This window comes from Rhinoraja longicauda, chromosome 13, assembly GCF_053455715.1.
Source record: "Rhinoraja longicauda isolate Sanriku21f chromosome 13, sRhiLon1.1, whole genome shotgun sequence".
NCBI lineage: Eukaryota > Metazoa > Chordata > Chondrichthyes > Rajiformes > Arhynchobatidae > Rhinoraja > Rhinoraja longicauda.
The window spans coordinates 39,059,177-39,085,315 of NC_135965.1; the positions used below are offsets into that span (position 1 = coordinate 39,059,177).

Below are 26,139 nucleotides of genomic sequence, written 5' to 3' on the forward strand. Positions count from 1 at the left end.
AGGCTCAAAGGTGGTTCACCACTTGTCTCACTGTCAGCCCAAGAACAGTCGGGGAAGCACTGTTTGTGCATTCCCAAATCCAGAAGCTGCATCAAAACAACAATGGAGAAGTGCCTAATTGGGTGGATTTCAATAAGATGAGGGGCAGACTCGCTGGCATAGTTATAGAAACAAGGAACTGCAGATGCTGGTTTACACCAAAAAAAAGTCAGAGTGCTGGAGTAACTCAGTGGGTAACTCAGTGGGTAACTCCAGCACTACTTGCGTAGTTGATAGCACCAACCGATTGGATTGTAAAAGCAAAATAATAGTTTAGAACTCAGAAATGGATAGTGTGGATGTGTCTCTATCTCTCTTTCCCCTACCCACCCCCTTCCCATTTACTTTCTGTTTCACCTAGATGTTTGTGAAACAGCAGGCAGATGAGACCAGTGCGGATGAGAGATGTTGGCCTGTGTGGGCAAGTTGGGCCGAGGGGCCTGTTTCCCCTCTGTGTGGCTCGATCTCATTGTATGGGTATTGGTGGTTACTCGGCAGAACAGACAAAAGAGAATCCAGCTAAGTGGATAAAAAATGTTTGGTTTTCTCATTTGGTCGTAGAATGGAAGTGAAAGAGATAACTGATTTGTTGCTCTGCCTGCATTTTTGTTGGCTTCCTCACTGCCACCCACTTCCCCAAGAAAAACTTTGTAATCGCTGTTGATTATTTTTTGCACTGTAACACCATGTGAAGCAAGCTGTCAGATGATTTGCTGCGGTCACAGTGACATGACGTGCAGAATCCTGTGATTGAGAATCCAGGAATTTAACCAAAACTTTGTGTGGGCTTAGAAATTATTTTTGAAGAAGCAGGGTTTAACCAATGTAGAGACTTTCATATCATATCATCATATGTATACAGCCGGAAACAGGCCTTTTCGGCCCTCCAAGTCCGTGCCGCCCAGCGATCCCCGTACATTAACACTATCCTACACCCACTAGGGACAATTTTTACATTTACCCAGCCAATTAACCTACATACCTGTACGTCTTTGGAGTGTGGGAGGAAACCGAAGATCTCGGAGAAAACCCACGCAGGTCACGGGGAGAACGTACAAACTCCTTACAGTGCAGCACCCGTAGTCAGGATCGAACCTGAGTCTCCGGCGCTGCATTCGCTGTAAAGCAGCAACTCTACCGCTGCGCTACCGTGCCGCCCACTTTGTACTTCATCGGTGTTGCTGTTGCAGAAGCAGAGTTTGGTCATGAGACTTGACGGCCTTGACGCACTCAATCCCACATCTTTAAACTAAATTTCAGTTTACCCTGGATAGACACAAAATGCTGGAGTATTTTGGAAGGCAGCATCTCTGGAGAGAAGGAACGGGTGATGTTTCGGGTCGACACCCTTCCCCAGTGAGAAACGTCACCCATTCCTTCTCTCCAAAGATGCTGCCTGTCCCGGTGAGTTACTCCAGCATTTTGTGTCTATCTTTGGTGCAAACCAGCATCTGCGGCTCCTTCCTGCACATTCTCAGCTTACCCTAGGCCGGTTTGCAAGTATAGGTTGGACGTTTTGCAGTGAAAACTGGCAATATATTTTATTAACACGAAGGAAAGATGACTATTCTTGCTGGAGCAAAACACAAAGTGCAGGAAGAACCCAGTGAGTCAGGCAGCATCTGTGGAGGACAATGTTTTGGGTCGGAACATTTCTTCCTTCACATAGAAGACCTGAAGCATCATCTGCCTATTCCCTCCACAAATTCACACGGCACTTTGTGGGGGGTTTTCCTCAAGGTTCCATCATCTGCAGTTATTTGTGTCTCCAATATCTTGCTTGATAGGTGTTGAAACGTTTTAATAGTCACCTTTTGCAAATTGTATAAATCACACTCCAGATGCTTGGTTCGATGAGAAGCAATCTTGAGGAATTGAGTGAAATGTGGAACAAAGCACAGTGATGTCAAATCTGCTTTGCTAATATCTAAGCCATGCTTCACTATTTTGGCCTAGTGGGGATAATTACCAAACCTTAGTTAGCCCAAGCTAAGTTCCTGGTCGCTACTCAAGTACAAAAAGTAGCACACATTATCGACACATGTAATTAGTCATCTGTTCAATTGTTCAGGAATTAAACTACTGGGATTGAAATAGAGGGCAGTTCTTGTTATAATGACACATTTATTAGTAGTTTGCCAGTGTTGCATTGGTACTGGGAATAGCCGAACTCCATACAGGAATGTGCCACACAAATATTGAACAGGGAATTAGAACAGTTAAGTCAATAAACATCAATCAAATGCAGTGAAATGTGGTTCTTAAACAACCATGATATGTATCCTGTAAGCTGGTGAGCACAGTGTTGACACAAGTAACCGTAAGTGATCAAATTTTGCATTAAACACAGGGTGCTGGAGTGACTCAATGGGTCAGTATTCAATGTAGAAACAAGGAAGTGTAGATACTGGTGTACACAAAAGGACAAAGTGCTGGAGTAACTCAGCAGGTCAGACAACATCTGTGGAGAACATGGGATAGGTGACGTTTCTGGTCTAGACCCACTAGAGTGAGCCAAGAGTTAAAACTAGTTATCAATTCGTTAATCTGTCTACATTTTTAAAAAAAATCTTCCAGCTTTTCTGCAGACTTTGTCACATAAGGTAGTAGGTAACTTGGTCCAGAACCAGGGATCACAGTTTAAGAGTAAGGGTTTGCCATTTAGGACTGAGATGAGGATTTTTTTTTTTATCCAGCGCTGTGAATTTGTGGAATTCTCTACCACAGAAGGCAGTGGGGGCCAATTCACTGGATGTTTTCAAGAGATAGTTAGATTTAGCTCTTCGGGCTAAAGGAATCAAGGGATATGGGGAAATATCAGGAATGGAATACTGATTTTAGATGATCAGCCATGATCAGATTGAATGGTGGTGCTGGCTCGAAGGTCCGAATGGCCTACTCCTGCACCTATTTTTCTATGTTCCACGTTCTCTGAAAGGGACTTTGACAATTTTCTTAGTGGAAAGGGGCAAATATTTCCCTAATTTGAGTCCCTGGTTGTTATTGAATGTTGTGAGAGTTGAATTCATCAGCATTCATGGTGGACAGATTACTTGAAGTTCTGGCACAACAATAGTGAACACCTGCCCAATTTACTTTTATTGAGGAGCAGCAACGTGTATTCGGAATGACAGGCATAAATTGCTACTTGCAAAGACTCCACCTTCATTTCCCCTCAGTTAACAAAGGATCAATGGTTAACGGTTTTCAACTCATTTTGCTTACTCTACGATTGATTGAAGATATAAACCCATGCCTTAAAGTGTAGTACTTCGTGAAAGTGGGATTTGCTGCCTGTTTTACTAAAACTACCATTGACAGTATCCCAGCTTTCACTTCTAAAGTTTGACAGACCATCCATAATATTTACGAACAGTCTGATTCAGTCATGAATATTTCTAAAGGACTGGTTCAGTAAAGTCGAGACAACCACCTGCAATAGAAAAATACGTACACCCTCCGTAGCATTTAAAGTAAGTGAATTTGACCGGCTTAATGTTCAACAAGCTAAATGCATATCAATGTATATTCCGCTTGGGTAGCTTGCTGCCCAACAGTATGACCATTGAATTCTCCAATTTTAGGTAAACAGCCTCCACACTTTTTTCCCCCTCTCTTCATTGTGACCCACCTGTGTGTCCACCACTTCTCCCCTAACTCACCCCACTCCCCCATCCCCTTTCACTTTGAATCTCTTTCTTTCTTTACATTTCTCTCTTTCCAGCTTTCTCCCCGCTAATACAGGGTGACTTGGACAGGTTGTGTGAATGGGCGGATACATGGCAGATGCAGTTTAATGTAGATAAGTGTGAGGTTATTCACTTTGGAAGTAAGAATAGAAAGGCAGATTACTATCTGAATGGTGTCAAGTTAGGAAGAGGGGATGTTCAACGAGATCTGGGTGTCCTAGTGCATCAGTCACTGAAAGGAAGCATGCAGGTACAGCAGGCAGTGAAGAAAGCCAATGGAATGTTGGCCTTCATAACAAGAGGAGTTGAGTATAGGAGCAAAGAGGTCCTTCTACAGTTGTACCGGGCCCTGGTGAGACCGCACCTGGAGTACTGTGTGCAGTTTTGGTCTCCAAATTTGAGGAAGGATATTCTTGCTATTGAGGGCATGCAGCGTAGGTTCACTAGGTTCATTCCCGGAATGGCGGGACTGTCGTATGTTGAAAGGCTGGAGCAATTAGGCTTGTATACACTGGAATTTAGAAGGATGAGGGGGGATCTTATTGAAACATATAAGATAATTAGGGGATTGGACACATTAGAGGCAGGAAACATGTTCCCAATGTTGGGGGAGTCCAGAACAAGGGGCCACAGTTTAAGAATAAGGGGTAGGCCATTTAGAACGGAGATGAGGAAGAACTTTTTCAGTCAGAGAGTGGTGAAGGTGTGGAATTCTCTGCCTCAGAAGGCAGTGGAGGCCAGTTCGTTGGATGCTTTCAAGAGAGAGCTGGATAGAGCTCTTAAGGATAGCGGAGTGAGGGGGTATGGGGAGAAGGCAGGAACGGGGTACTGATTGAGAGTGATCAGCCATGATCGCATTGAATGGCGGTGCTGGCTCGAAGGGCTGAATGGCCTACTCCTGCACCTATTGTCTATTGTCTATTGTCTATAATTTGAAGAAGGGTCCCGACCCAAAACGTCAACTATCCAGATCCTGCAGAAATGCTGCCTGACCCGCTGAGTTACTCCAGCACTAAGTTTTTTTGTTTTGCAAACCAGCATCTGCAGTTCCTTGTATCTTCGTTATTGACTACTTTTGACATAATCCTTCCGTAATCACCTAACAGTTATAGATTTGCCGGCTATTATTAATGGAGTATATTCCAGACAAAGAAAAATGCAAGAAGTGCTGATTTATAATAGAGATATTATATTTCATTAAACCATTGCTTCAAAAAACAAATTGAAATTAAAAAAACTATTGTGGCATGCTCATGGCAGGATAGTCTTATTGTACATGTAGAGTTTCTAAAAAAAAGTGTAGTAATCTACAGATGTATGTTTTTGCATTACTTCTGTTCTCAGATCTGCGACAGGACATGCTGGCCCTGCAGATTCTGCACTTGATGGACTTGCTGTGGAAGGAGGCAGGCTTGGACCTCAGGTAGGCCTCCCACTGTTCACTTCCTTCAGCTGCCTTTCAACTGGCATAAGTTTACAAACCAGACTGTGACAGTGTGTGCGTGAACGTTTCCACTTATTCCATCTGAAAATTTGAAGCACATGGGAAGGAAAGCACCGAGCGGAAAAAGGAGACAGATTAGGCCTCGAGGCATAGTTAGCTTAGAAGAGTGCATATGGGTTCATTATGTGGGACCCTCGTCCTAACTTTGATGTGTTCACTGAGTTGGAGCATACGTTTTCTGGAAGATGATGTTACAGCCAGTACACTTTTGGTGCATTCTTCCAGAATTTAGTCCATCCACAACAAAGCAATCTTGAGTGTTGTTGATTTGAGATTTTTCGTGAGTAATTGGGATAATTAAAAAAACAGTAGAATAACTATTTAAAAGTCAAATCACTTGATGCACTATGGTGCACTTTGGCTCTGTAGCTTGTTTGTGGTCTGCAGTGTAGACTTTTGAGACAAAGAAGAATGGGTCTGTTTAATGCAAAAGGCACATTTGGATACAGCGAGTGCTATAAATTTCAGTCATCGAACATAATAGCATTGCTAATGGAAGCATCAGTAAATCATTTTAAAACGCAGTTCAAGGAAGGAAAAAGACATCTTATTGCCAAGAATTGCTTGTAGATCTGTCAGTCATTTGTACCAAATCTACAGAATTTCAGCAATCAAATTGTTGATAAAAAGGGGCAGAATGAGATGGACTACACCCCGAGGACGTGTCCTCAACTTGACTCCTGTCAAGCTGCCTTTCCAACCAGGATGTTTTTCTCCCCTTGTGGTGACCCCATTGAACCCTGGGTCTACGGAACCTTTCATCGTGGTTTGCCTTCGGAGGGGAAGTGGTTGGAGGTGTGCCCAGTGGAGTTGTAAGGAGGGCAAGTTAAAATGCTCTGGCATTGTGCCAACAGACCCTTTGAACCTCGTGCACAGATGGGCTTCAATTGTTATTCTATGATTAGATGAGCTGTGCTTCCAACTTTCAATAAGGCAGACATTAATTGGTCACAATAGTGTTATTGCCTTCCTTATCCCTCCCCCTAATCTCCCACAACTAAACAGATTATTTCTGGAATAGAAATAAAACGTAAAATTTATAAAACCTAATAATAAAAAGCATTGCCTTTAATAATCATTCATTTTACTCGAGCGCAGTTTAATACCTGACAAATATTTTAGAATAAATAAGTCTCTTTTCCAAACTAGTCAGTGTAGTGGGGGAAATCAAGAGAAGTGAATGTGGTATGAAGGAACTGCAGATGCTGGTTTAAACTGATGAGGGACACAAAATGCTGGAGTAACTCAGTGGGACAGGCAGCATCTCCAGATAGAAGGAATGGGGTCTGAAGTAGGGTCTCGACTCGAAACATCACCCATTCCTTCTCTCCAGAGATGCTGCCTGTCCTGCTGAGTTACTCCAGCATTTTGTGTCTATCTTCGAAGTGAATGAGGTGTTGTTTCTATCAACCAAGTCAAGTCAAATTTTATTTGTCACATACACATACTCGATGTGCAGTGAAATGAAAGTGGCATTGCCTGCGGGTTGTGCACAAAAAGAATTACAGTTACAGCATATAAATAAAGTTAATAAGTTACTAAACATAGCACAAAAAGTGTCGACAAAAATTTAGTCTCTGGAGTTATAAAAGTTGACAGTCCTGATGGCCTGTGGGAGAAGCTCCGTCTCATCCTCTCCGTTTTCACAGCGTGACAGCGGAGGCGTTTGCCTGATCGTAGCATCTGGAACAGTCCGTTACTGGGGTGGCAGGGGTCCCTCATGATCTTGCTTGCTCTGGATCTGCACCTCCTGATGTATAGGTCCTGCAGGGGGACGAGTGTAGTTCCCATGGTGCGTTCTGCCGAACGCACTACTCTCTGCAGGGCCATCCTGTCCTGGGCAGAGCTGTTCCCAAACCAGACTGTAATGTTGCCGGACAGGATGCTCTCTACAGCCCCAGAGTAGAAGCAATGAAGGATCCTCAGCGACACTCTGAATTTCCTCAGTTGTCTAAGGTGGTAAAGGCGCTGCTTAGCCTTACCCACCAGTGCGGCAATGTGCGTTGCCCACGTCAGATCCTCTGCGATGCGGACTCCCAAGTATTTGAAACTGCTCACCCTATCCACAATAGACCCATTTATCTCCAGTGGCGTGTACGTCCTTGGATGTTTAGCCCTTCTGAAATCCACAATCAGCTCCTTTGTTTTAGTGACATTCAAGAGGAGGCTATTGTCCTGACACCAGAGTGCCAGATCAGCCACCTCCTCCCGGTAGGCCTTCTCATCGTTGTTGGAGATCCGGCCCACCACCACAGTGTCATCAGCAAACTTGATGATGGAGTTTGAGCTGAACCTGGCCCCACAGTCATGTGTGTACAGGGAGTACAGTAGGGGGCTAAGGACGCAGCCCTGGGGGGATCCTATGTTCAGGGTGAGGGAGCTAGATGTGTGTTCCCCCATCCTGACCACTTGGGGCCTGGCAGTGAGAAAGTCCAGGACCCAGTCACACAGAGGGGTGCTAAGCCCCAGTTCCAGCAGCTTCTCAACCAGTCTGCTGGGGACTATTGTGTTGAATGCTGAACTAAAGTCAATGAACAGCATCCTCACATAGCCCCCCTGGCTGTCCAGATGAGAGAGAGCGGTGTGTAGAACCTGGGAGACCGCATCATCCGTGGACCTGTTCGGACGGTATGCGAACTGTAGTGGGTCCATGTTGCGAGGAAGGAGGGCGCAGATGTGCTTCTTGACTAGCCTCTCAAAGCATTTCATGACAACCGAGGTGAGGGCCACCGGTCGGTAGTCATTTAAACACGCTGGAGAGGCATTCTTTGTACAATGATGGATCTTTTGAAGCATGCAGGGACCACGGATTTTGCCAAGGAGAGGTTGAATATTGTGGTGAGCACTGGAGCAAGCTGAGTAGCACAAGACTTTAGTACTCGCCCAGATATACCATCTGGGCCTCCAGCTTTCCTCGTGTTCACACGCGTCAGAGCCCACCTCACCTCATGCTCGGACACCGAGAATGTGTGCACATCCCCGGCACCTGATGTAAATCTCCCATTCTCGGTATTGTCCAATTTTGAAATAAAAAGGAACTGTAGATACTGGTTTATTCCAAAGATAGACACAAATTGCTGACGTAACTCAGCGGTTCAGGCAGAATGTCTGGAGAAAATGGACAGGTGACATTTTGGGTCAGGATCCTTCTTCAGTCTGACCTACGCCAGCGTTTTGCGTCTATCTTTGTCCTATTTTAAGCAGTTTAAACTGGAATTATTTATTGCAAACTGGGCAGCCAATGTGCACCTTGGCATTGATCTTCATAAACGCAGAAATACGCAAATGTCACGTAAGACAGGCTCGGAGGTTTTAAAGCACCTATGTTCGCTAATGTTAACCCAGCCTACATTCAGACACCAGCAATGCATTTGGTTTCTGAACAGGCACATGGAACTTGTTAAAACATGAGCTGATAAAGGTAAACTGTGCTTGCCAAAATAGGTATTGACGTGCCAGGGAAAAAAATAGATCATCTCCTCAGCATCTGGAATCTGTAGACTTTCTTGGCCTTGGTGCGGATTTTTAATTCTGAATGAGCGCTGGGAGACAATGCAGCGCCATCTATTGATCTTCTGTGGAAATCTACCAAAAATTCCAAATTTATGCCAAATTCCAGAGAGAAAAATTCTTTGGGTTTTTATCGATGAGAGTTTTCCATCAGAGTTTATCAGAGTAAACGCAAACCAAGAAGAACTTACCCATTAAAATGACTTGATAATACAAAAGGATGTTTTGTCCTTAAAACAGAGCTTCATCATCAGACCTTGCTTACAAAATCCCACCTTCAGTTTAGCTGTTGTTTCCGTACTACTGTTTGTTGAAAGACGACATTTTAAGGCAACTATTCAACAGGCTCTCTTCATCAGTGCAAGTGTGTTTGTGAAATTCTCACAGCACAGTGGCGCAGCTGGTAGAGCCACTGTCCTAGCAGCGCCAGGTTCAATCCTGACCTCGGGTTCTCCATCTATATAGAGTTTACATATTTCTCCCTGTAACCTCATGGGTTTCCTCTTTTGGTACTCTGACAATAGACAATAGACAATAGGTGCAGGAGTAGGCCATTCAGCCCTTCGAGCCAGCAACGCCATTCAATGCGATCATGGCTGATCACTCTCAATCAGTACCCCGTTCCTGCCTTCTCCCCATACCCCCTCACTCCGCTATCCTTAAGAGCTCTATCCAGCTCTCTCTTGAAAGCATCCAACGAACTGGCCTCCACTGCCTTCTGAGGCAGAGAATTCCACACCTTCACCACTCTCTGACTGAAAAAGTTCTTCCTCATCTCCGTTCTAAATGGCCTACCCCTTATTCTTAAACTGTGGCCCCTTGTTCTGGACTCCCCCAACATTGGGAACATGTTTCCTGCCTCTAATGTGTCCAATCCCCTAATTATCTTATATGTTTCAATAAGATCCCCCCTCATCTTTCTAAATTCCAGTGTATACAAGCCCAATCGCTCCAGCCTTTCAACATACGACAGTCCCGCCATTCCGGGAATTAACCTAGTGAACCTACGCTGCACGCCCTCCATAGCAAAAATATCCTTCCTCAAATTTGGAGACCAAAACTGCACACAGTACTCCAGGTGCGGTCTCACCAGGGCCCGGTACAACTGTAGAAGGACCTCTTTGCTCCTATACTCAACTCCTCTTGTTATGAAGGCCAACATTCCATTGGCTTTCTTCACTGCCTGCTGTACCTGCATGCTTCCTTTCATTGACTGATGCACTAGGACACCCAGATCTCGTTGAACTCCCCCTCCTCCTAACTTGACACCATTCAGATAATAATCTGCCTTTCTATTCTTACTTCCAAAGTGAATAACCTCACACTTATCTACATTAAACTGCATCTGCCATGTATCCGCCCACTCACACAACCTGTCCAAGTCACCCTGCAGCCTTATTGCATCTTCCTCACAATTCACACTACCCCCCAGCTTAGTATCATCTGCAAATTTGCTAATGGTACTTTTAATCCCTTCGTCTAAGTCATTAATGTATATCGTAAATAGCTGGGGTCCCAGCACCGAACCTCTGGTTTCCTTTCACACTCCAAAGATGTGCAGGTTAATGGATTAATTGACCCCTGTAAAATGCTCAGAATGAAAGGTTGAGTGGTGAAATCTGTGGAGTGTCGAAGAGAATGTGGGAAGTCTGAGGAAGGGTCTCGACCTGAAACGTCACCCATTCCATCTCTCCTGAGATGCTGCCTGACCTGCAGAGTTACTCCAGCATTTTGTGATCCCTTCGATTTATACCAACATCTGCAGTTATTTTCCTACAGAATGTTGGAAGAATTTTGTTTTCAAAGTAGGATTCTTGTGGGATTAGCATGAATGGGTGCTTGGTGGTTGGCATGGACTGGGTGGGACTTAATAAGAGTCCGTTTCTGTTCTCGATGACTACAAAATAAAATTGCACTCCCCTTATCATCAATGTCTGCTTTGTGTGTTTCTTTTTCAGAATTGTGCCATATGGCTGCCTTGCAACGGGAGATAAATCTGGTATTATTCAGGTGGTTTCTGCTTCAGAAACAATAGCCACTATACAACTGAACAACAGTAATGTTGCTGCTACTGCTGCCTTCAACAAAGATGCTTTGCTGAACTGGATTAAAGAGAAGAATTCTCCGTAAGTTCTCATTCTTTCTTGCTGTGGCCAGCGAGCCTTTAGATTATAAACAACATCATTTTTGGCATGGACATTGTGGGCTGTCGGGCCTGTACCTGTGGTGTGCTGTTCTATCATTTGTGTATGTGCATTATTCAATTCCTGTTCATTTTTTTGCGTTAGTTTACTTATCTTTGAAGAAAAAAAATTGGCCCGCACATCTCCTTTAAACTTTGCCCCTCTCACCTTAAAGTTGTGCCCTCTAGTTTTTTAATATTTCCACCTTGGGGAAAAAGGTTCAGACTCTCTACCCTATCTACGCTTCCCAACTTTATATACTTCTATCAGATTTCTTCGGCACTCCAGACGAAACAATCCAAGCCTGCCCTACCTCTCCTTGTAGCTAATTGTGTAGCTAATTGTAGCTTGTAGCTAATGCTATTTGTGTTAGCATTCGGGTAAACTTTGTCTGCACCCCTCTCCAAAGCTTCCCCATCCTTCCTGTAATGGGGTTCAGAACTGCATGTAATACTCAAAATATGACCTATCCAATGTCTCATGGCGCTGCATCATGACTTCCTGACTCTTGTACTCAATAAATACCGTGACAAATGAAGGCAAGTATACCGTACGTCTTCAGGGAACTATGAATTTTGACCCCAAGATCCATCTGCACATCGAACTTTTATTATTACCTGGTGATTTAAAGGTCATTGTAATTTACATAAAAGCAGGAAGCACCATCTGGTCAGGCAGCATCTGTGGAAATTGAAAACGGATCCAATGTTTCAAGTCAAAGAAGCCCCAGAAATTGCTCTTTATGTGATGCTTGAACCTGCGTCCAGCATTTTCTGTTTTTGTTCCGGATCTCCAGTGCCTGCAGTTTGGTTTTGTTTCTATAGCCATGTAACTTGGCTGCACAGTTTTTCAAGTGAACTCTCATCCTGGCACATGATACACATATATATCAGCCATGCAATTCCCACTTTATGGCAAGTGAAACCCTCATTGCTACATTCTTCATCTTTTCATGGGGTGTCACTGTTATGTTCCACGGCATCTAATGAAGCCACAGAGTTCGGTGAAAGACTTTAATGTGGTTAAGGGAGTCAGCAGGCTTCTCCTCCACCCAATGCATGCGGCTCTAAACTATTACTAAATAATGGCAGGTTTGTTCTGAGCCAAGTCTATTTGGACCAAGTGCTACTGTCTGTGTGCAGTAAACATGCACAAAACTAAATAAAAATCATTGACTTTGAACCCTTCGGATAAGACATTTAGCTGTTGTGAAAATATATTGGATGGTCCCAAGCTTGAGGTGGCTCGGATTTCTACCTAGGGTTCCAAAGAAATTCTTGCGAAAAATAACGACAGTCATTGGAAGAATTTAGTACAGAACCATTTGACCAATCTATTAATTTCACCCATGGCAAATTGTGAGTTTTGATTTTCAGGAATATTTTCCACAAATGGATGGCGTTTCATGTAGCAATCAAATTGAACATGATAATAGTTCATGGATAAAGCAGAGCAGTTGTTGAAATGTATAGTAAGGTTCCTGCTTTCAAAATTTTAACCACCTGTCTCTTAATGTCCAAGTTACTCTACTTTCAAAGAAAGCCACAAAGTTGGTTGTCTTGCAATAGGTGATACATGCCTGGTGTGGAGATGCAATGATTGAATGTTCCTGGTCTCATAACCTAAAGGCTAGCAACACTAACAATGATCATAACGCTATTTAATGGCTGTAAGATATCTAGTTCACTTGTGTCCCCTTGAGAAAGAAATCAGTTGTCCTTATACGGGGTGGCACAGTGGTAGATTTACTGCCTTACAGTACCAGAGACCCAGGTTCGATCCTGACTATGGGTGTTGTCTGTACAGAGTTTGTACGTTCTCCCGGTTTTCTCTGATTGCTCCAGTTTCCTCCCACACTCCAAAGACGTACAGGTTTGTAGGTTAATCGTCTTCGTTAAAATTGTAAATTGTCCCGCGTGTGTGGGATAGTGTTAGTGTACGGAGTGATTGCTGGTCGGAGCGGACGCAGTGGGCCAAAGGGCCTGTTTCCGTGCTGTATCTCTAAAGTCTGGTCAAATAGACAGGCAATTGGAGGACAGAGGCAATGTGATTGACTCTCAGCTTCCTCCAAAACCACCTAGTTTGCCACGCAGCACTAATATTTGCATCCATGAACTAAAAGGCAAAGTTGAACGGACCACCTGGCATTGACTTAGACATCAGGTAAGACTTAGATCAACCTACAGTCTTTTCCACAGATCCTGGAAGTCTGTACAAGATATGTGGAAAGGAACAGCAGATGCTGGTATTTACAAAAGATAGACATAAAGTGCTGCAGTAATTCAGCGCGACAGGCAGCATCTCAGGAGAAAAAGGTTGGGGAACGTTTGGGGTTGGGACCCTTCTTCACCCATCTGAAGAAGGATGCCGACCCGAAACGGCACGCATCATTTTTCCGCAGAGATGCTGCCTGACCCACTGAGTTACTCCAGCATTTTGTATCTATCTTCTGTACAAGATATGTTAGCCAATAGCTCACCCTTATCATAATCATACACTTGTTCCTTGGACAATGTCACGCGGTTCCTGTCTCACTGGTAGACCCAGGTTAGGACGTAATGATATACACAATCAGGAAGGAATGATCCTCCATATTGATTCTGGACCCCGACGTCTTATGACATCAGGTAAAGTGCAGGAAGGGATATTTTGTGTTGGTTGCCCTCAGCAGATTAATCTGCAAAATATTAACTAAGGATCATTATTTTCTGAATATTAATTGGAAGCCATTCTGAGGGCATTGGAGTTGGTGGAGTACCACTGTTGCCAAGTCCAAAAGGAAGGAACTGACATGCTGGATTTCCACTAAACAGTGAGAAGAAACTGGAAGAAAATACATTGCTCTGGTTGATCAAATCTTTGCTTCTGTTTACTACAGAATTTTTGAGAACATTTACTCTCTCCAGAAAATGCTGTCTGGCCTGATGTGCAGTTCCTGCAATTTCTTATTTAGTTCTGAATGATAAAACTGTTGACATGCTTATTCTCAATGCTTTAAGAGACCAACGTTCAATTATGTTTTTGTTCTTCTTCCATATTCGGCTTGACTACAGGGATACCTTGGAAAAGGCAATTGAGGAATTTACTCTGTCATGTGCTGGCTACTGTGTAGCGACTTATGTACTCGGGATTGGGGACAGACACAGTGACAACATCATGGTCCGTGAAACGGGTCAGGTATGAAGCAATAGAGTTTGGAAAAATAGCAGAGTAGTGACTGGGGATCGAACCAGAATGTATCTGGCAACCAAGTCTTCCTCTCTTGCAGGGTTGATACCCCGTTTCTCCACCATGTTTTACATAACTACGTTAATATTTAAATCTGGGGCCCGTCACCTGAATTTATACGATCAAGTGGTTAGCCATTTAAATGTCTCAGTCCAGCAATAATTTTCTGCTGTAAAAATGTCGCATCACAATTCAGTATAGTTTAGTTGAGAGATACAGCGCAGAAGCAGGCCTTCGGCCTACCGAGTCCGCGCCAACCAGCAATCCTCTCACACTTACGCTATCCTACACTAATCCTTCTTGATTAGTACAGGTGTCAGAGGTTATGGAGAGAAGGCAGGAGAATGGGGTTAGGAGGGAGAGATAGATCAGCCGTGATTGAATGGCGGAGTAGACTTGATGGGCCGAATGGCCTAATTCTACTCCTATCCCTTATGACCTTACACGCACAAGGGACATTTCACAGAAACCAATTACCGCTAATCCACCGCTGTGCCACTGTGCTGCCCAATTGTGAAAGCAAAATACAAATGCAGCAGAAGATTTTAGTAGGAGGAAGATTAACAAAAGCAATCACCCAAACGTTTAAATATCTCAAGTAATTGTGTTCCGTTTTGCTTTGCCATCACAATGGTGTTCTGGTACTGCTGAATCCATGCTCCCATTAGGTCCTTGCAAACCAACCCTGATGTGGGTCAGATTTGAAGGGTTGATCTTCCTTGGCCTTGAGTTAGATGACAAGATCATCATGGCCATTAGGCTGCAGGTTAAGCATTATAAAGTCCTGATTCCCCATTCCCCACAGACTTTACCACAAACCCAGGTAGTGGCAGAGCTTTGCTTTGTGAAAAACTGTCACTGATTTTAACATTTAAATTTGAAAATTAAGAACATGAAACTCAAAACTAGTTTACCTTAAATTACTTTAGTTTCAAATTACCAACCACTTACCTTGAAACTATGCCCCCTTGTCTGAGCGTATCCCACCACTGAAAGCCTCTCAACATTTACCTTTATATGCTCCCTTACAATCTTATGGTTCTATCAAAATCACTCCTCATTCTTCTAAGTCCATAAAGTACAGATCTAACCTTTCTTGCTAGGACATCACTCCCATCCCAGCAATTAGCACAGTGAACCTTCTTTGGACAGCCTCCAATTACTATATCCTTATCATAGGAACCAAAAGCTTGGCCACATCAGCACCCTTCCATTCTAACAAGTTAGCAAAAGTTTTGTCATACAAATAGGTTTTATTGATGTGGTCAATAAACGGGTACCACTATAAACTCTGAAGAAGGGTCTCGACCCAAAACGTCACCCATTCCTTCTCTCCAGAGATGCTGCCTTTCCTGCTGAGTTACTCCAGCATTTTGTGTCTACCACTATAAATGGTTGCTGACCACTGTGTTGCCTGTGTATTTCTGCCCACTAACCAAGGGCATGGACAAGATTTGCTGCAGTTCTCTAGTCCGATGAACTTTGGTCATTGTCAGAAATGAAACTAATGTTCTATCAGTAACTAACCTTGCTACTGGTACACTGGAATTGGTTCCAAGTTATGAATGGCATACACCACTGCAACAAGCCTCTTGGCAGTAATGCAGTGTACCCACACTACCCTGAACACACTCTCATTCCACATCTCTAAATCTAAAATCTGCCACCAGGAAGAATGCATAGGAGTCTGAAAACTGACTTCCACGTTAAGGAACAGCTTCTTCCCAACAACCATCAGGCCATTGAACACTACAAATACCAACTAAACTAGGGATTTCAGGCATTTATTTTGTTGTGGCACAAATATTGTATTTTAAAATGTAACAATTTCTGTTTGTTTTACGTTATCTATCGACTACTGTGTTTACAAACCTGTTACACTGATGCAAGGATGAATTTCATTGTTCCATATGACACTTGATTCAAATAAATATTCATGCCAGGCAATTATACCTCAAACCATCAGGTTAAGAAATACATTGGAGTGTCCCTCAGAAAAAAAAAATACTTACAGTATTACAGGATTTTGGACAGAGTCTTACAGCGTGGACACAGGCCCGTTGGCCCAATTTACCCACACCATCCCATCTACACTAGTCCCACCTATCAGCATTTGGCCCATATCCCTCTAAACCTGGTCTATCCATGTACCTGTCTAAATGTTCTCAAATGTTGGGATAGTCCCAGCCTCAACTACCTCCCCTGGCAGCTCGTTCCATGCACCCACCAACCTTTATGTGAAAAAGTCACCCCTCAGATTCTTATTAAATCTTTCCCCCTGTTATTATAATAATCTATTATTATTTTAGGGCGGGAACTTGCTGTGACGTTCCTGCACATATACACAGTAGTCAAAGGATCATTTTGCAAATGCACTCTGACTGTAGACCCTACAAAGTCCAGCAGTGGAACAGAGTGTTTGTGAAAATTCCCAGGACTTGATCTGGTTAATCTGCCAACTAAACCTTTGACTAAAAAGGCCTAGAACAACTCAAATTGTTTCGCAGGCTGCAGGAGACCCGGGCAAAATTTAGGTAATTATTCCTCGTTTATAAGTGGTAATTTTAGTAATGCTCGGACGCCAGGGACATTCATGGGAAGAGCACATTGTTCCTCCAAAATCTGATGGGATTATTCATGGAAAGCTCTGAAAGTCTTTAGGACCTAGTCGCTTTAAAATAGGCTAATCGGAATCAAGTTAACAGCAGTGACTTGGCAAACTACAAACATACTCAACACACATTTGGGGGTAAGGTCGACTGCACAGTGTTAGGAAGCAAATTTTGGTCCATAGTTTTGCAAAAGTAAATTTTCTCCACTCTCTTTTTCAAGCTCTTTCATATAGACTTTGGCCACATCCTTGGGAATTTCAAGTCCAAGTTTGGGATTAAGAGAGAACGTGTGCCTTTCATCCTTACCCACGACTTCATTCATGTCATCCAACAAGGGAAAACTGGAAACACTGAGAAATTTTGCAGGTAAATATTGCTTTAAGGATGTTAACAATAGCCATAGCTCTGGGATAGTTTTATTTTTCTATTCACCATGCTGTCAACAGTTATGTATTGGATTCTATTCTCAACGTACTCAAACATGCTTTCCTCTTTTAGACACAAAATACTGGAGTAACACAGTAACTGTGTCTATCTTCGGTTTAAACCAGCATCTGCAGTTCCTTCCTATATTTTCCTCTTTTGTTATGTAGTGGGGAGCTGACAATTTTACTGTGACCAAAAATTGCAGAATAGACATATCTACTTGTACAACCGAACGACTTTGTTTGTGTTGTAGCTGTAATTGGTCACACAGCAGGTTTTGATATTTCAGTTCTATAATAACTAGGTGGATGAATATTAAGGTTAGACGGTTCAAAGCTTCAAACTTTAGCATTACCATTGGTACCATTAATATTCAGTGGTTAACTCTAGAAACCTGTGTCATGAGTGAGGAATGACAGTTTGCCTGTGTCACTTATTCATGATAATCATTGGTAGGTACAGATCCAACCCCCATCTGTACGAGTGTAGAATTCCCAATGTTTTACTTCCAAGAGACCAGCAAAACTAAACAACACCCCCGCAGCAAGGTGGAGAAATTGGAATGAATGACACCACCTGGCAGATCTGAGGTCCAGCTGAAGACTAGTGTTTTTTAGTTGATAAATAGGTGCTGGTTCACACAGTTAATAAACCCGAGAGTAACATGGTTGGTAAACGAAACAATGACTTACCATTTTAAACAAGTGCACACCATCACGAGAGGAGCACCTTTCAAAACTATTATTGGTTTAGACCAGAAGTAGACCTGTAGAAACGAGGAACTGCAGGTGCTGGTTTAGACAAAACGACACAAAGTGCTGAAGTAACTCAGGCAGCATCTCTGGATAACAAGGATGGGTAACGCTTTGAGGCTAGAACCTCCTGAAGAAAGGGCCCAACCCAAAATTAGCACTGGTTAGCAAGCAACAAAAGATTTTCACTGTACCTCAGTGCACATGACAATAAATTAAACTGAAACTGAACTGCAATGTCATCTATCTATGTTCTCCAGAGATGCTGTCTGACTTGCTGAGTAGCTCCAGCACTTTGTACCCTAACTGGTAGATGTGCCTCAATTCTTGAAGGCACAAGCAGGTGATGTAGTGAGAGCAACATCTGGTTTTGTGATGGTGAACATTTTCATTTAACTTCACCACATGGAAAATGTTAACATTCAAAATAATTTACTTTTGAAGTTTGAACTTTGACTATACTTTGTATGATAATAAAAGACTTGTTGTTTACAAGTCCCAAAATTAGTTTTCCTGATTCATCCAACATACAAAACATACTTCCTGAATGGAATAGCATTTCTTACAGTGGGTGTTAATAAAGATCTACTGTGCCTTGTTGCAGTTGATACCAACATTTATAGACAACATTGAAATGCACAAAAGTCTTGAAGTCTAGTTTAGCTTTTAGAAACATAGAAACATAGAAAATAGGTGCAGGAGTAGGCCATTCGGCCCTTCGAGCCTGCACCGCCATTCAATATGATCATGGCTGATCATTCAGCTCAGTAGCCTGTACCTGCCTTCTCTCCATACCCCCTGATCCCTTTAGCAAAAAGGGCCACATCTAACTCCCTCTTAAATATAGCCAATGAACTGGCCTCAACTACCTTCTGTGGCAGAGAATTCCACAGACTCACCACTCTCTGTGTGAAGAAATGTTTTCTCATCTCGGTCCTAAAAGACTTCCCCCTTATCCTTAAGCTGTGACCCCTGGTTCAGGACTCCCCCAACATCGGGAACAATTTTCCCGCATCTAGCCTCTCCAACCCCTTAAGAATTTTATATGTTTCTATAAGATCCCCCCTCAGTCTTCTAAATTCCAGCGAGTACAAGCCCAGTCTATCTAGTCTTTCCTCATATGTAAGTCCCGCCATCCCAGGGATCAATCTGGTGAACCTTCTCTGTACTCCCTCTAAGGCAAGAACGTCTTTCCTCAGGTTAGGAGACCAAAACTGCACACAATACTCCAGGTGCGGTCTCACCAAGGCCCTGTAGAACTGCAGCAGAACCTCCCTGCTCCTAAACTCAAATCCTCTTGCTATGAATGCCAACATACCATTCGCTTTCTTCACTGCCTGCTGCACCTGCATGCTTGCTTTCAATGACTGGTGCACCATGACACCCAGGTCACGTTGCATCTCCCCTTCTCCTAATCGGTCACCATTCAGGTAATACTCTGCTTTCCTGTTCTTGCCGCCAAAGTGGATAACCTCACATTTATCCACATTTGCCATGCATTTGCCCACTCGCCTAATCTATCCAAGTCACTCTGCAGCCTCCTAGCATCCTCCTCGCAGCTAACACTGCCACCCAGCTTCGTGTCATCCGCAAACTTAGAGATGTTGCATTCAATTCCCTCGTCCAAATCATTAATATACACTGTAAATAACTGGGGTCCCAGCACTGAGCCTTGCGGTACCCCACTAGTCACTGCCTGCCATTCCGAAAAGGACCCGTTTAGAATGCAGCATGGAAACAGGTCCTTCTAGTCCATGCTGAGTACTGTTCACCTGTACACTACTAGCTCTATCGCATCCTACATACGTGGGGCAATTTACAGAAGTCAATTAACCTACAAACCTGCCCTTCTTTGGGATGTGGGGGGAACCGGAACAGCCGGAGAAAACCCACAAGATCACTGGGAGAATGTGCAAACTGCACAGACAGCACCCGTAGTCAGTTTTGAACCTGAGTCTCTGGTGCCATTATTTTTTTTTGCCATGCCATTAGCCTGAAAAGCAATGTCAAAAAGCATGACGAAGTGAAGGGGGGCAGAAGTTGACCGTTTACATGCTTTAATCCCCTGTCTATATGTGTTGTATTGTATTGCACTGTCTAATTGTATGGTACTGTATTGTATTGCACTGTCTAATTGTATGGTACTGTATTGTATTGTACTGCACTGTCATCCCCTGCCTATATGTTTTGCATTTGAATTGCACTCTGACCCCCCCGAGGCACTCTGTTTCGTCCCATTGGTTGCACGATCTGTAAGGAGTGGAATGACAAATAAACTAACCAAATAAATAAAATTAATTTATCTAACGAGGAATAGGTTGTAAAAGCAGTGTTTGATGTATCATTTGAGCTTCATCTTTCAGAATATAACTTAAGGACGTGTAATGTGCTGATTTCCCTAGGTTTCGTCAGTGTTGTGAAGATGCCTATTTGATTCTCCGCAAGAACGGAAACTTGTTCATTACGCTGTTTGCACTCATGTTGACAGCAGGTCTACCTGAACTAAGCTCCGTCAAAGACATCCAGTATCTCAAGGTAAAGCCAGCTTATCTCCGACTTTCCTCGTACCTTCATCTACACTGCCCCCTACTACCATCCGAGAGCCACCTACAAGGGAGTAAAATAACCATGCACTATGTTATCATGTGCTGCTGTTGCATTGGAAAACGGTGCTGCCACACGTTTGAACTTTATCCATTTCTGAAATATCCAAGCTTATGAAAATATACTCAAAAGTAGTGGCCCCTTGGAAATGCATTTTGTTCCCGAGTTTGGTCCTTTGCTATGCTGCGGCTGCTCTGTTTTACTGAATCCTCTCCTCCCACCACCAGGACTCGCTGGCTTTAGGAAAAACCGACGAGGATGCCTTGAAGCAGTTTCGACAGAAGTTTGACGAGGCCCTTCGTGAAAGCTGGACGACGAAAGTGAACTGGATGGCTCACATTGTGGCCAAAGACGGACGGTCCTAGCAGGAAGTGAAAATACCACAGGCTATCAAATTGGGGAAGTTCTGACTTGTGCCCCAAATGGCAGGGCAATCCCCACTCGTTGCCCTCCATGCCTTCCAGTGCAGTTAGAGCGTTGCCTAATTCAAAGTGTACATATTGCAAGGCCTTGTTGTCTTGGCATACTACCGGTTGCTTCATTTTTACTGGCATGGCGCTCGATGAAGAGGTGTACATTTTCCAGATGTTAGGGAGGATTGATGTACAAACGTTGAACGCTACTACTGGAGATTGTAGCGGCAGTGGTAGTGGACACTGTTCATTTTAGTATCTATTTATAGTAGATTTTTAAGTTTGAAAGAAAAACTTGAAAGAAATTTCTTTAAGTTTAAAGTTTTTATTAAAAAAAAGTCAAAGGCTTAAAGATCATGGCAGGGTTCCAGTGAACAGGAATTGAATTGATTATTTATACTATTCTGGATTGGCAATTGATACCAATCCATACCATTGTACAAGCATTAAACTTTATCAGTCAATCCCCTCTTGGACAACCATAACTACTCTTTCATTGGCAATATTATCTCAGACATTTCTTTATAAATTAAGGAAAATAATTCTGTTAGGCCGACAACCTTGTAGAATAGCGTGATGTAGAGAATGAGGAAAGAACTGGGTATTTTTATACTGAACACATGTCTACCCACGACACTATTCTGGTTTATTATTTAAGGGCTGGAAAGAATTCAGTTTGCTGTGAACTTAGCACTGAATAAGGAACATGTTTGGCAACAGACTGTCACTTAGCTTTTGGGTCTATCAAGTCAATTAACATTTTCATGAGTCATTCACTCTTTCAGAGCAGTCTTTATTCCCTTGATATGAATGAACTTTTGCTGTTAGGTTTTCTCTTTGCAGTTTACATGGGACAAAAAGGATGAGAGCACTGTGCAATCTCAGGTGGTGTTTGCATGCATTGTTAGCAACTGGGTTCCATTAATTTAAACCACCCATCTGTCATTCAGCTAAACGGTTTAAGAGCCCAAATACAGCGGTAGAGTTGCTGCCTTACAGCGAATGCAGCGCCTGAGACTCAGGTTCGATCCTGACTACGGGCGCTGTCTGTACAGAGTTTGTACGTTCTCCCCGTGACCTGCGTGGGTTTTCTCCGAGATCTTCGGTTTCCTCCCACACTCCAAAGACGTACAGGTATGTAGGTTAATTGACTGGGTAAAATGTAAAAAAATATATAATTGTTCCTAGTGTGTGTAGGATAGTTTTAATGTGCGGGAATCGCTGGGCGGCACGGACTCAATGGGCCAAAGGGCCTGTTTCCGCGCTGTATGTCTAAAAAATTTTTTTTTAATCCTTTTATCATTTTCCAAGTTCAGTTGCAGATAAAATGAACTCATGTTTGAAGTTCCGTTCTGAAGTGTAACAGACCCCCTACCCATGTTGCGTCCTGAGTAGAAGGTACATACTGTAGAGTAAAGAATCACTCTGAGGCCACTATCATGAATGTCAGGTGTGCTTTAGATTGCCCCTTTACAGCATCTCGATTTCCTGAGCGTTTGCGTATGATTACATAAACACCCAATTGATAGACTCTAATGGTATAACAACGAATGTCATTACATACCCACCTCACCTGCAACAGTCGCCGAACTTGTATTGGGAAAATAACTATTTTGAATTTTCACTGATAATCTTGGAGATTCTTCATGGTTTACCTGATCGCATCCAATGCACACAGACCCAAATTGCAAAGAGAGTTAATTTCAATCTAAATTTAGACGGTTCTGAACTCCCACCGCCAGCAGCTATTTTTTTTTAAAAAGTGGTTTGTCAGTTTTACCTTGGCGCAGCGGTACAGTTGCTGCCTTACAGCACCAGAGACCGGGTTCGATCCCGACTTTGGCTGCTTTTCGTACTGAGCTTGTACGTTCACCCTGTGACCACGTGTGCTTTTCTCCGGTTTCCTCCCACACTCCGACGACGTGGTTTAATTGGCTTCGGTAAAAACTGTAAATTGTCCCTAGTGTTTAGGATAGTGCTCATGTACTGGGTTCACCGCTCAGCGCGGAGTTGGTGGGCCGAAGGGCCTGCGACCGTGCTGTGTCTCTGAATTTGACTCTCCAGTGCTGCTTTATGAGAGGGGGGAATATGCATCAAGCTTTGTTGCATTGATGGCATGGTATTGCATTTCCTCTTTCCTGGTGCTATGCAGCTACCCACTCAGTTTGTGCAATAGAAAAAAAACATTGTGGGAGAGAAAAGCCATGGCATCCAACACATTGTTGAATGCCCTACGCTTGTGGCTACTACTGAAGTATAGGATTGTACTGGCTTTAACTATGAAGCAACCCATCCCCAGTTCTAATTTTAAGACAAAGTACTGAATTTTATTACAATTATGGATTTAATATCGATTCATCCAACAGAATCTCGGTAAAGTAGACATCATGCAACATTACTTTTTCCAAATATTTTAACCCCTGAAAAATTCCTTCTTACATACTAAAACATCTCAGCCATATCTTTATCTTAATCACTTTAATTTGCTTATCGTATCAGTTCTTCATTTGCATATTTTAACAGAAATGCATAGATATTAAAAATAATTCATAACACTCAAGTGCACTTTAGCTAATAAAATGTTTAAGCTTTGAAGTAGAAACATAAAACTAAACTAGCATGGATAATGCTTTTGCAGACTGTAAACTCGCATTTATATGCAGACATGTTTTTAGTGCTTCGCACCTTTCAGATTGGGCATCGAGGCTATTAACAATAGTGTTAGACTTTCTCAAAAGCCATTAGTGAAGACACATTGGAGCTACACCTTTTTCAGGAGGAATCAACAGCAGAAACTCAAAGCTAAAGTCCCAGTTAACTACTACTTTATGGCAATGAAATATTTGGCCATGTTCCAGTCAGGTTAACCAATTAAAAAAAAAATCATTGTAATCACTTTTGAATACTTGAGCAAACTAGCAACTGACTGGAAAAGCAATAGAGAAAATCCTTTAGATAATCTGGAAGTAAAAGATAAAGAACCCATCGTGTTCAATGGTCTAATGGTGAAACAGCCTGCTAGGCTCTTTGTGTGTGCCAAGGCTTAGTGATTGTGAAGTGTTATTTATTTGTTTTAAATATATTATATAATGTTCCTTTCCACATCTGTATACTTTTCCTCACGTATTCTACCTATCTTTTGAAAGATGGGATGTTCATTGAACAAACGGCTCTGTGGCTGCTGCCAATGCTGCTTTACATTGGTCCAAGACATACACAAGGCAGGGAACCATACACCTTTATCACTCTCTTCCGCCTTTACAAAGAATGTTATTACAACCTTGTGACCAACTGAGAGACATCGCACTTGCCATCTGACAAGAGCAGCGATTGAATATCTGAGAACGGGATTTGTACCAGTAAACCTATTGGCATTAAGATGCTACTGCACCATTGCTACTGATTGTACATTGTTTATAGTGGATGGCTTATTGCTACTACTGATGTGTAGATTTGTACAACGTTATCATGGATTAAATGTTTTGTTCAAAGGCTTGGTCAATACCCCTTTGTTACCGCAAATATTACACAATGAATTTAAATTCCAAGTCTTTACAATGTGTACAGTAAATGAATGGTGGAGCATTTCAGGAAACTGTGCCTTTTAAAGTTTGAATGTACTGACATTGTGAAGTGTTTCCAAATTTCTTTCCGGTATGATCATCCAAATGCTACATTTCCGATGAAGTGCAATGATGCACATGAAAAGGATGTTGATTGTATATTTTGCTTTTAAATAAACTTTTTATAGAAAAATAAAGTCACCGCTTTAGTTTTTGGAGATACAGCGTGGAAACAGGCCCTTCGGCCCATCGAGTCCGCACCGACCCCTGCACATTAATAATATCCTGCACACACTTGGGACAATTTACACATACATCCAGCCAATTAACCTGGATGTCTAAAAGCCTGTATGTCTTTTGGAGTGTGGGAGGAAACCGAAGATCTCGGAGAAAACACACACAGTCATACGGAGAGCGTACAAACTCCCTACAGACATCACCCATAGTCGGGATCGAACCCGGGTCTCCGGAGCAGTAAGGCAGCAACTCTACCGCTGCACCACCTTGGCCGCCACTTGCTTCTTTCTATTAAATGATATTTGCACCATGTGCTCTACTGCAGCATAACAATTTCAAGTGGGAGAAGGAAGCAAGACTTGGGGGCCCGCCTGCCATCTTGTAAACTTTTGAAAGCTTGACTGGGGATGAGCAACGGGTGGGTAGTTGAAAAAGAAAGAGGGGGATTCCTGGTTTTAAAAGCTTGCATTCTGATCTGAACAGGGGATGTGATGACTGCTTCTGGGAAAGTAAGGCCATTAATGGAAATCTAGACAACCCCAAATTTTGATAACATTACATTTTTTTTTATTTAACAAAAGCCCAAAGGATGAATACGTCTTCTGCAAGTATCTTAACACACTAAAATACATTTATTACATAAACATTTGAATGGCAATCAAATTGACTCATTTTACAGAATAACACAAATTAATAATTTAAGGCTTGTAATAAGTCAGATCAACTGCAATAAATTCTGTATAGTATTATAATAAATATTGAAACTTAAATTGAAAACAAAACTTTGGGTTGGATATCTTTAACAGCTCCCTGGCAGATTCATAGAACGCAGCAAACTAGCTGTCGTGTGCAACTCAGTGTACTCTAGACTCCTCATTGAGGTTGGTCACTTATTGACTGGTTGTACACAAATCTACAAAGTACTGTGATTAAGCCTACAGCTGAAAGGTGGTGCCGGGCAGAGAGCAACACCAGGAAACCACCAGTATGACTGATACAAACATGCACTCCTTAACCAGGTAACCTCAAATCTAAATGCTTTAAGACCGTTTGTAAAAGAAAAACTGAGCACAGGTGAACCAAGCTCGCACCACCCTCTACAGTAGTTTTCTGATGCACTTATGTATGGCTTGAGTGTATTGTGTATTGTTTTAACTGATTTAATCAGAGAGCAACAAAAAAAAACCTTGTTTACATCAAGAGCACACATCCAATTTTAACTTTATTATTGTTAGCACATTGGACACTAAACATAATTAAATTGGCATTAACCATAATTGTTCAAATTGATTTCCAAAGGATACAGATTTTAACAAGGGTTTAATAGTACTTGGAAATTTTAAACTGATGTAGTCAAAGCAGCAATAATAATAACTATT

General features: G+C 42.5%; 1 protein-coding gene across 1 annotated transcript in view; it reads left to right on the forward strand.

Annotated features, from left to right (window-relative positions):
- The window catches only part of pik3cb (phosphatidylinositol-4,5-bisphosphate 3-kinase, catalytic subunit beta), a 183,583-nt gene extending 158,922 nt beyond the window's left edge, over window positions 1-24,661 (forward strand). The window contains exons 18-23 of the mRNA XM_078410822.1: window positions 5,073-5,151; window positions 10,701-10,868; window positions 13,979-14,102; window positions 16,986-17,131; window positions 20,346-20,478; window positions 20,775-24,661. Of these exons, the coding sequence (XP_078266948.1) occupies window positions 5,073-5,151; window positions 10,701-10,868; window positions 13,979-14,102; window positions 16,986-17,131; window positions 20,346-20,478; window positions 20,775-20,912 (788 nt within the window). The 3' untranslated portion in view covers window positions 20,913-24,661. The remainder of the gene's footprint in view (window positions 1-5,072; window positions 5,152-10,700; window positions 10,869-13,978; window positions 14,103-16,985; window positions 17,132-20,345; window positions 20,479-20,774) is intronic.
- The last annotated feature ends 1,478 nt before the right edge of the window (window positions 24,662-26,139 follow it).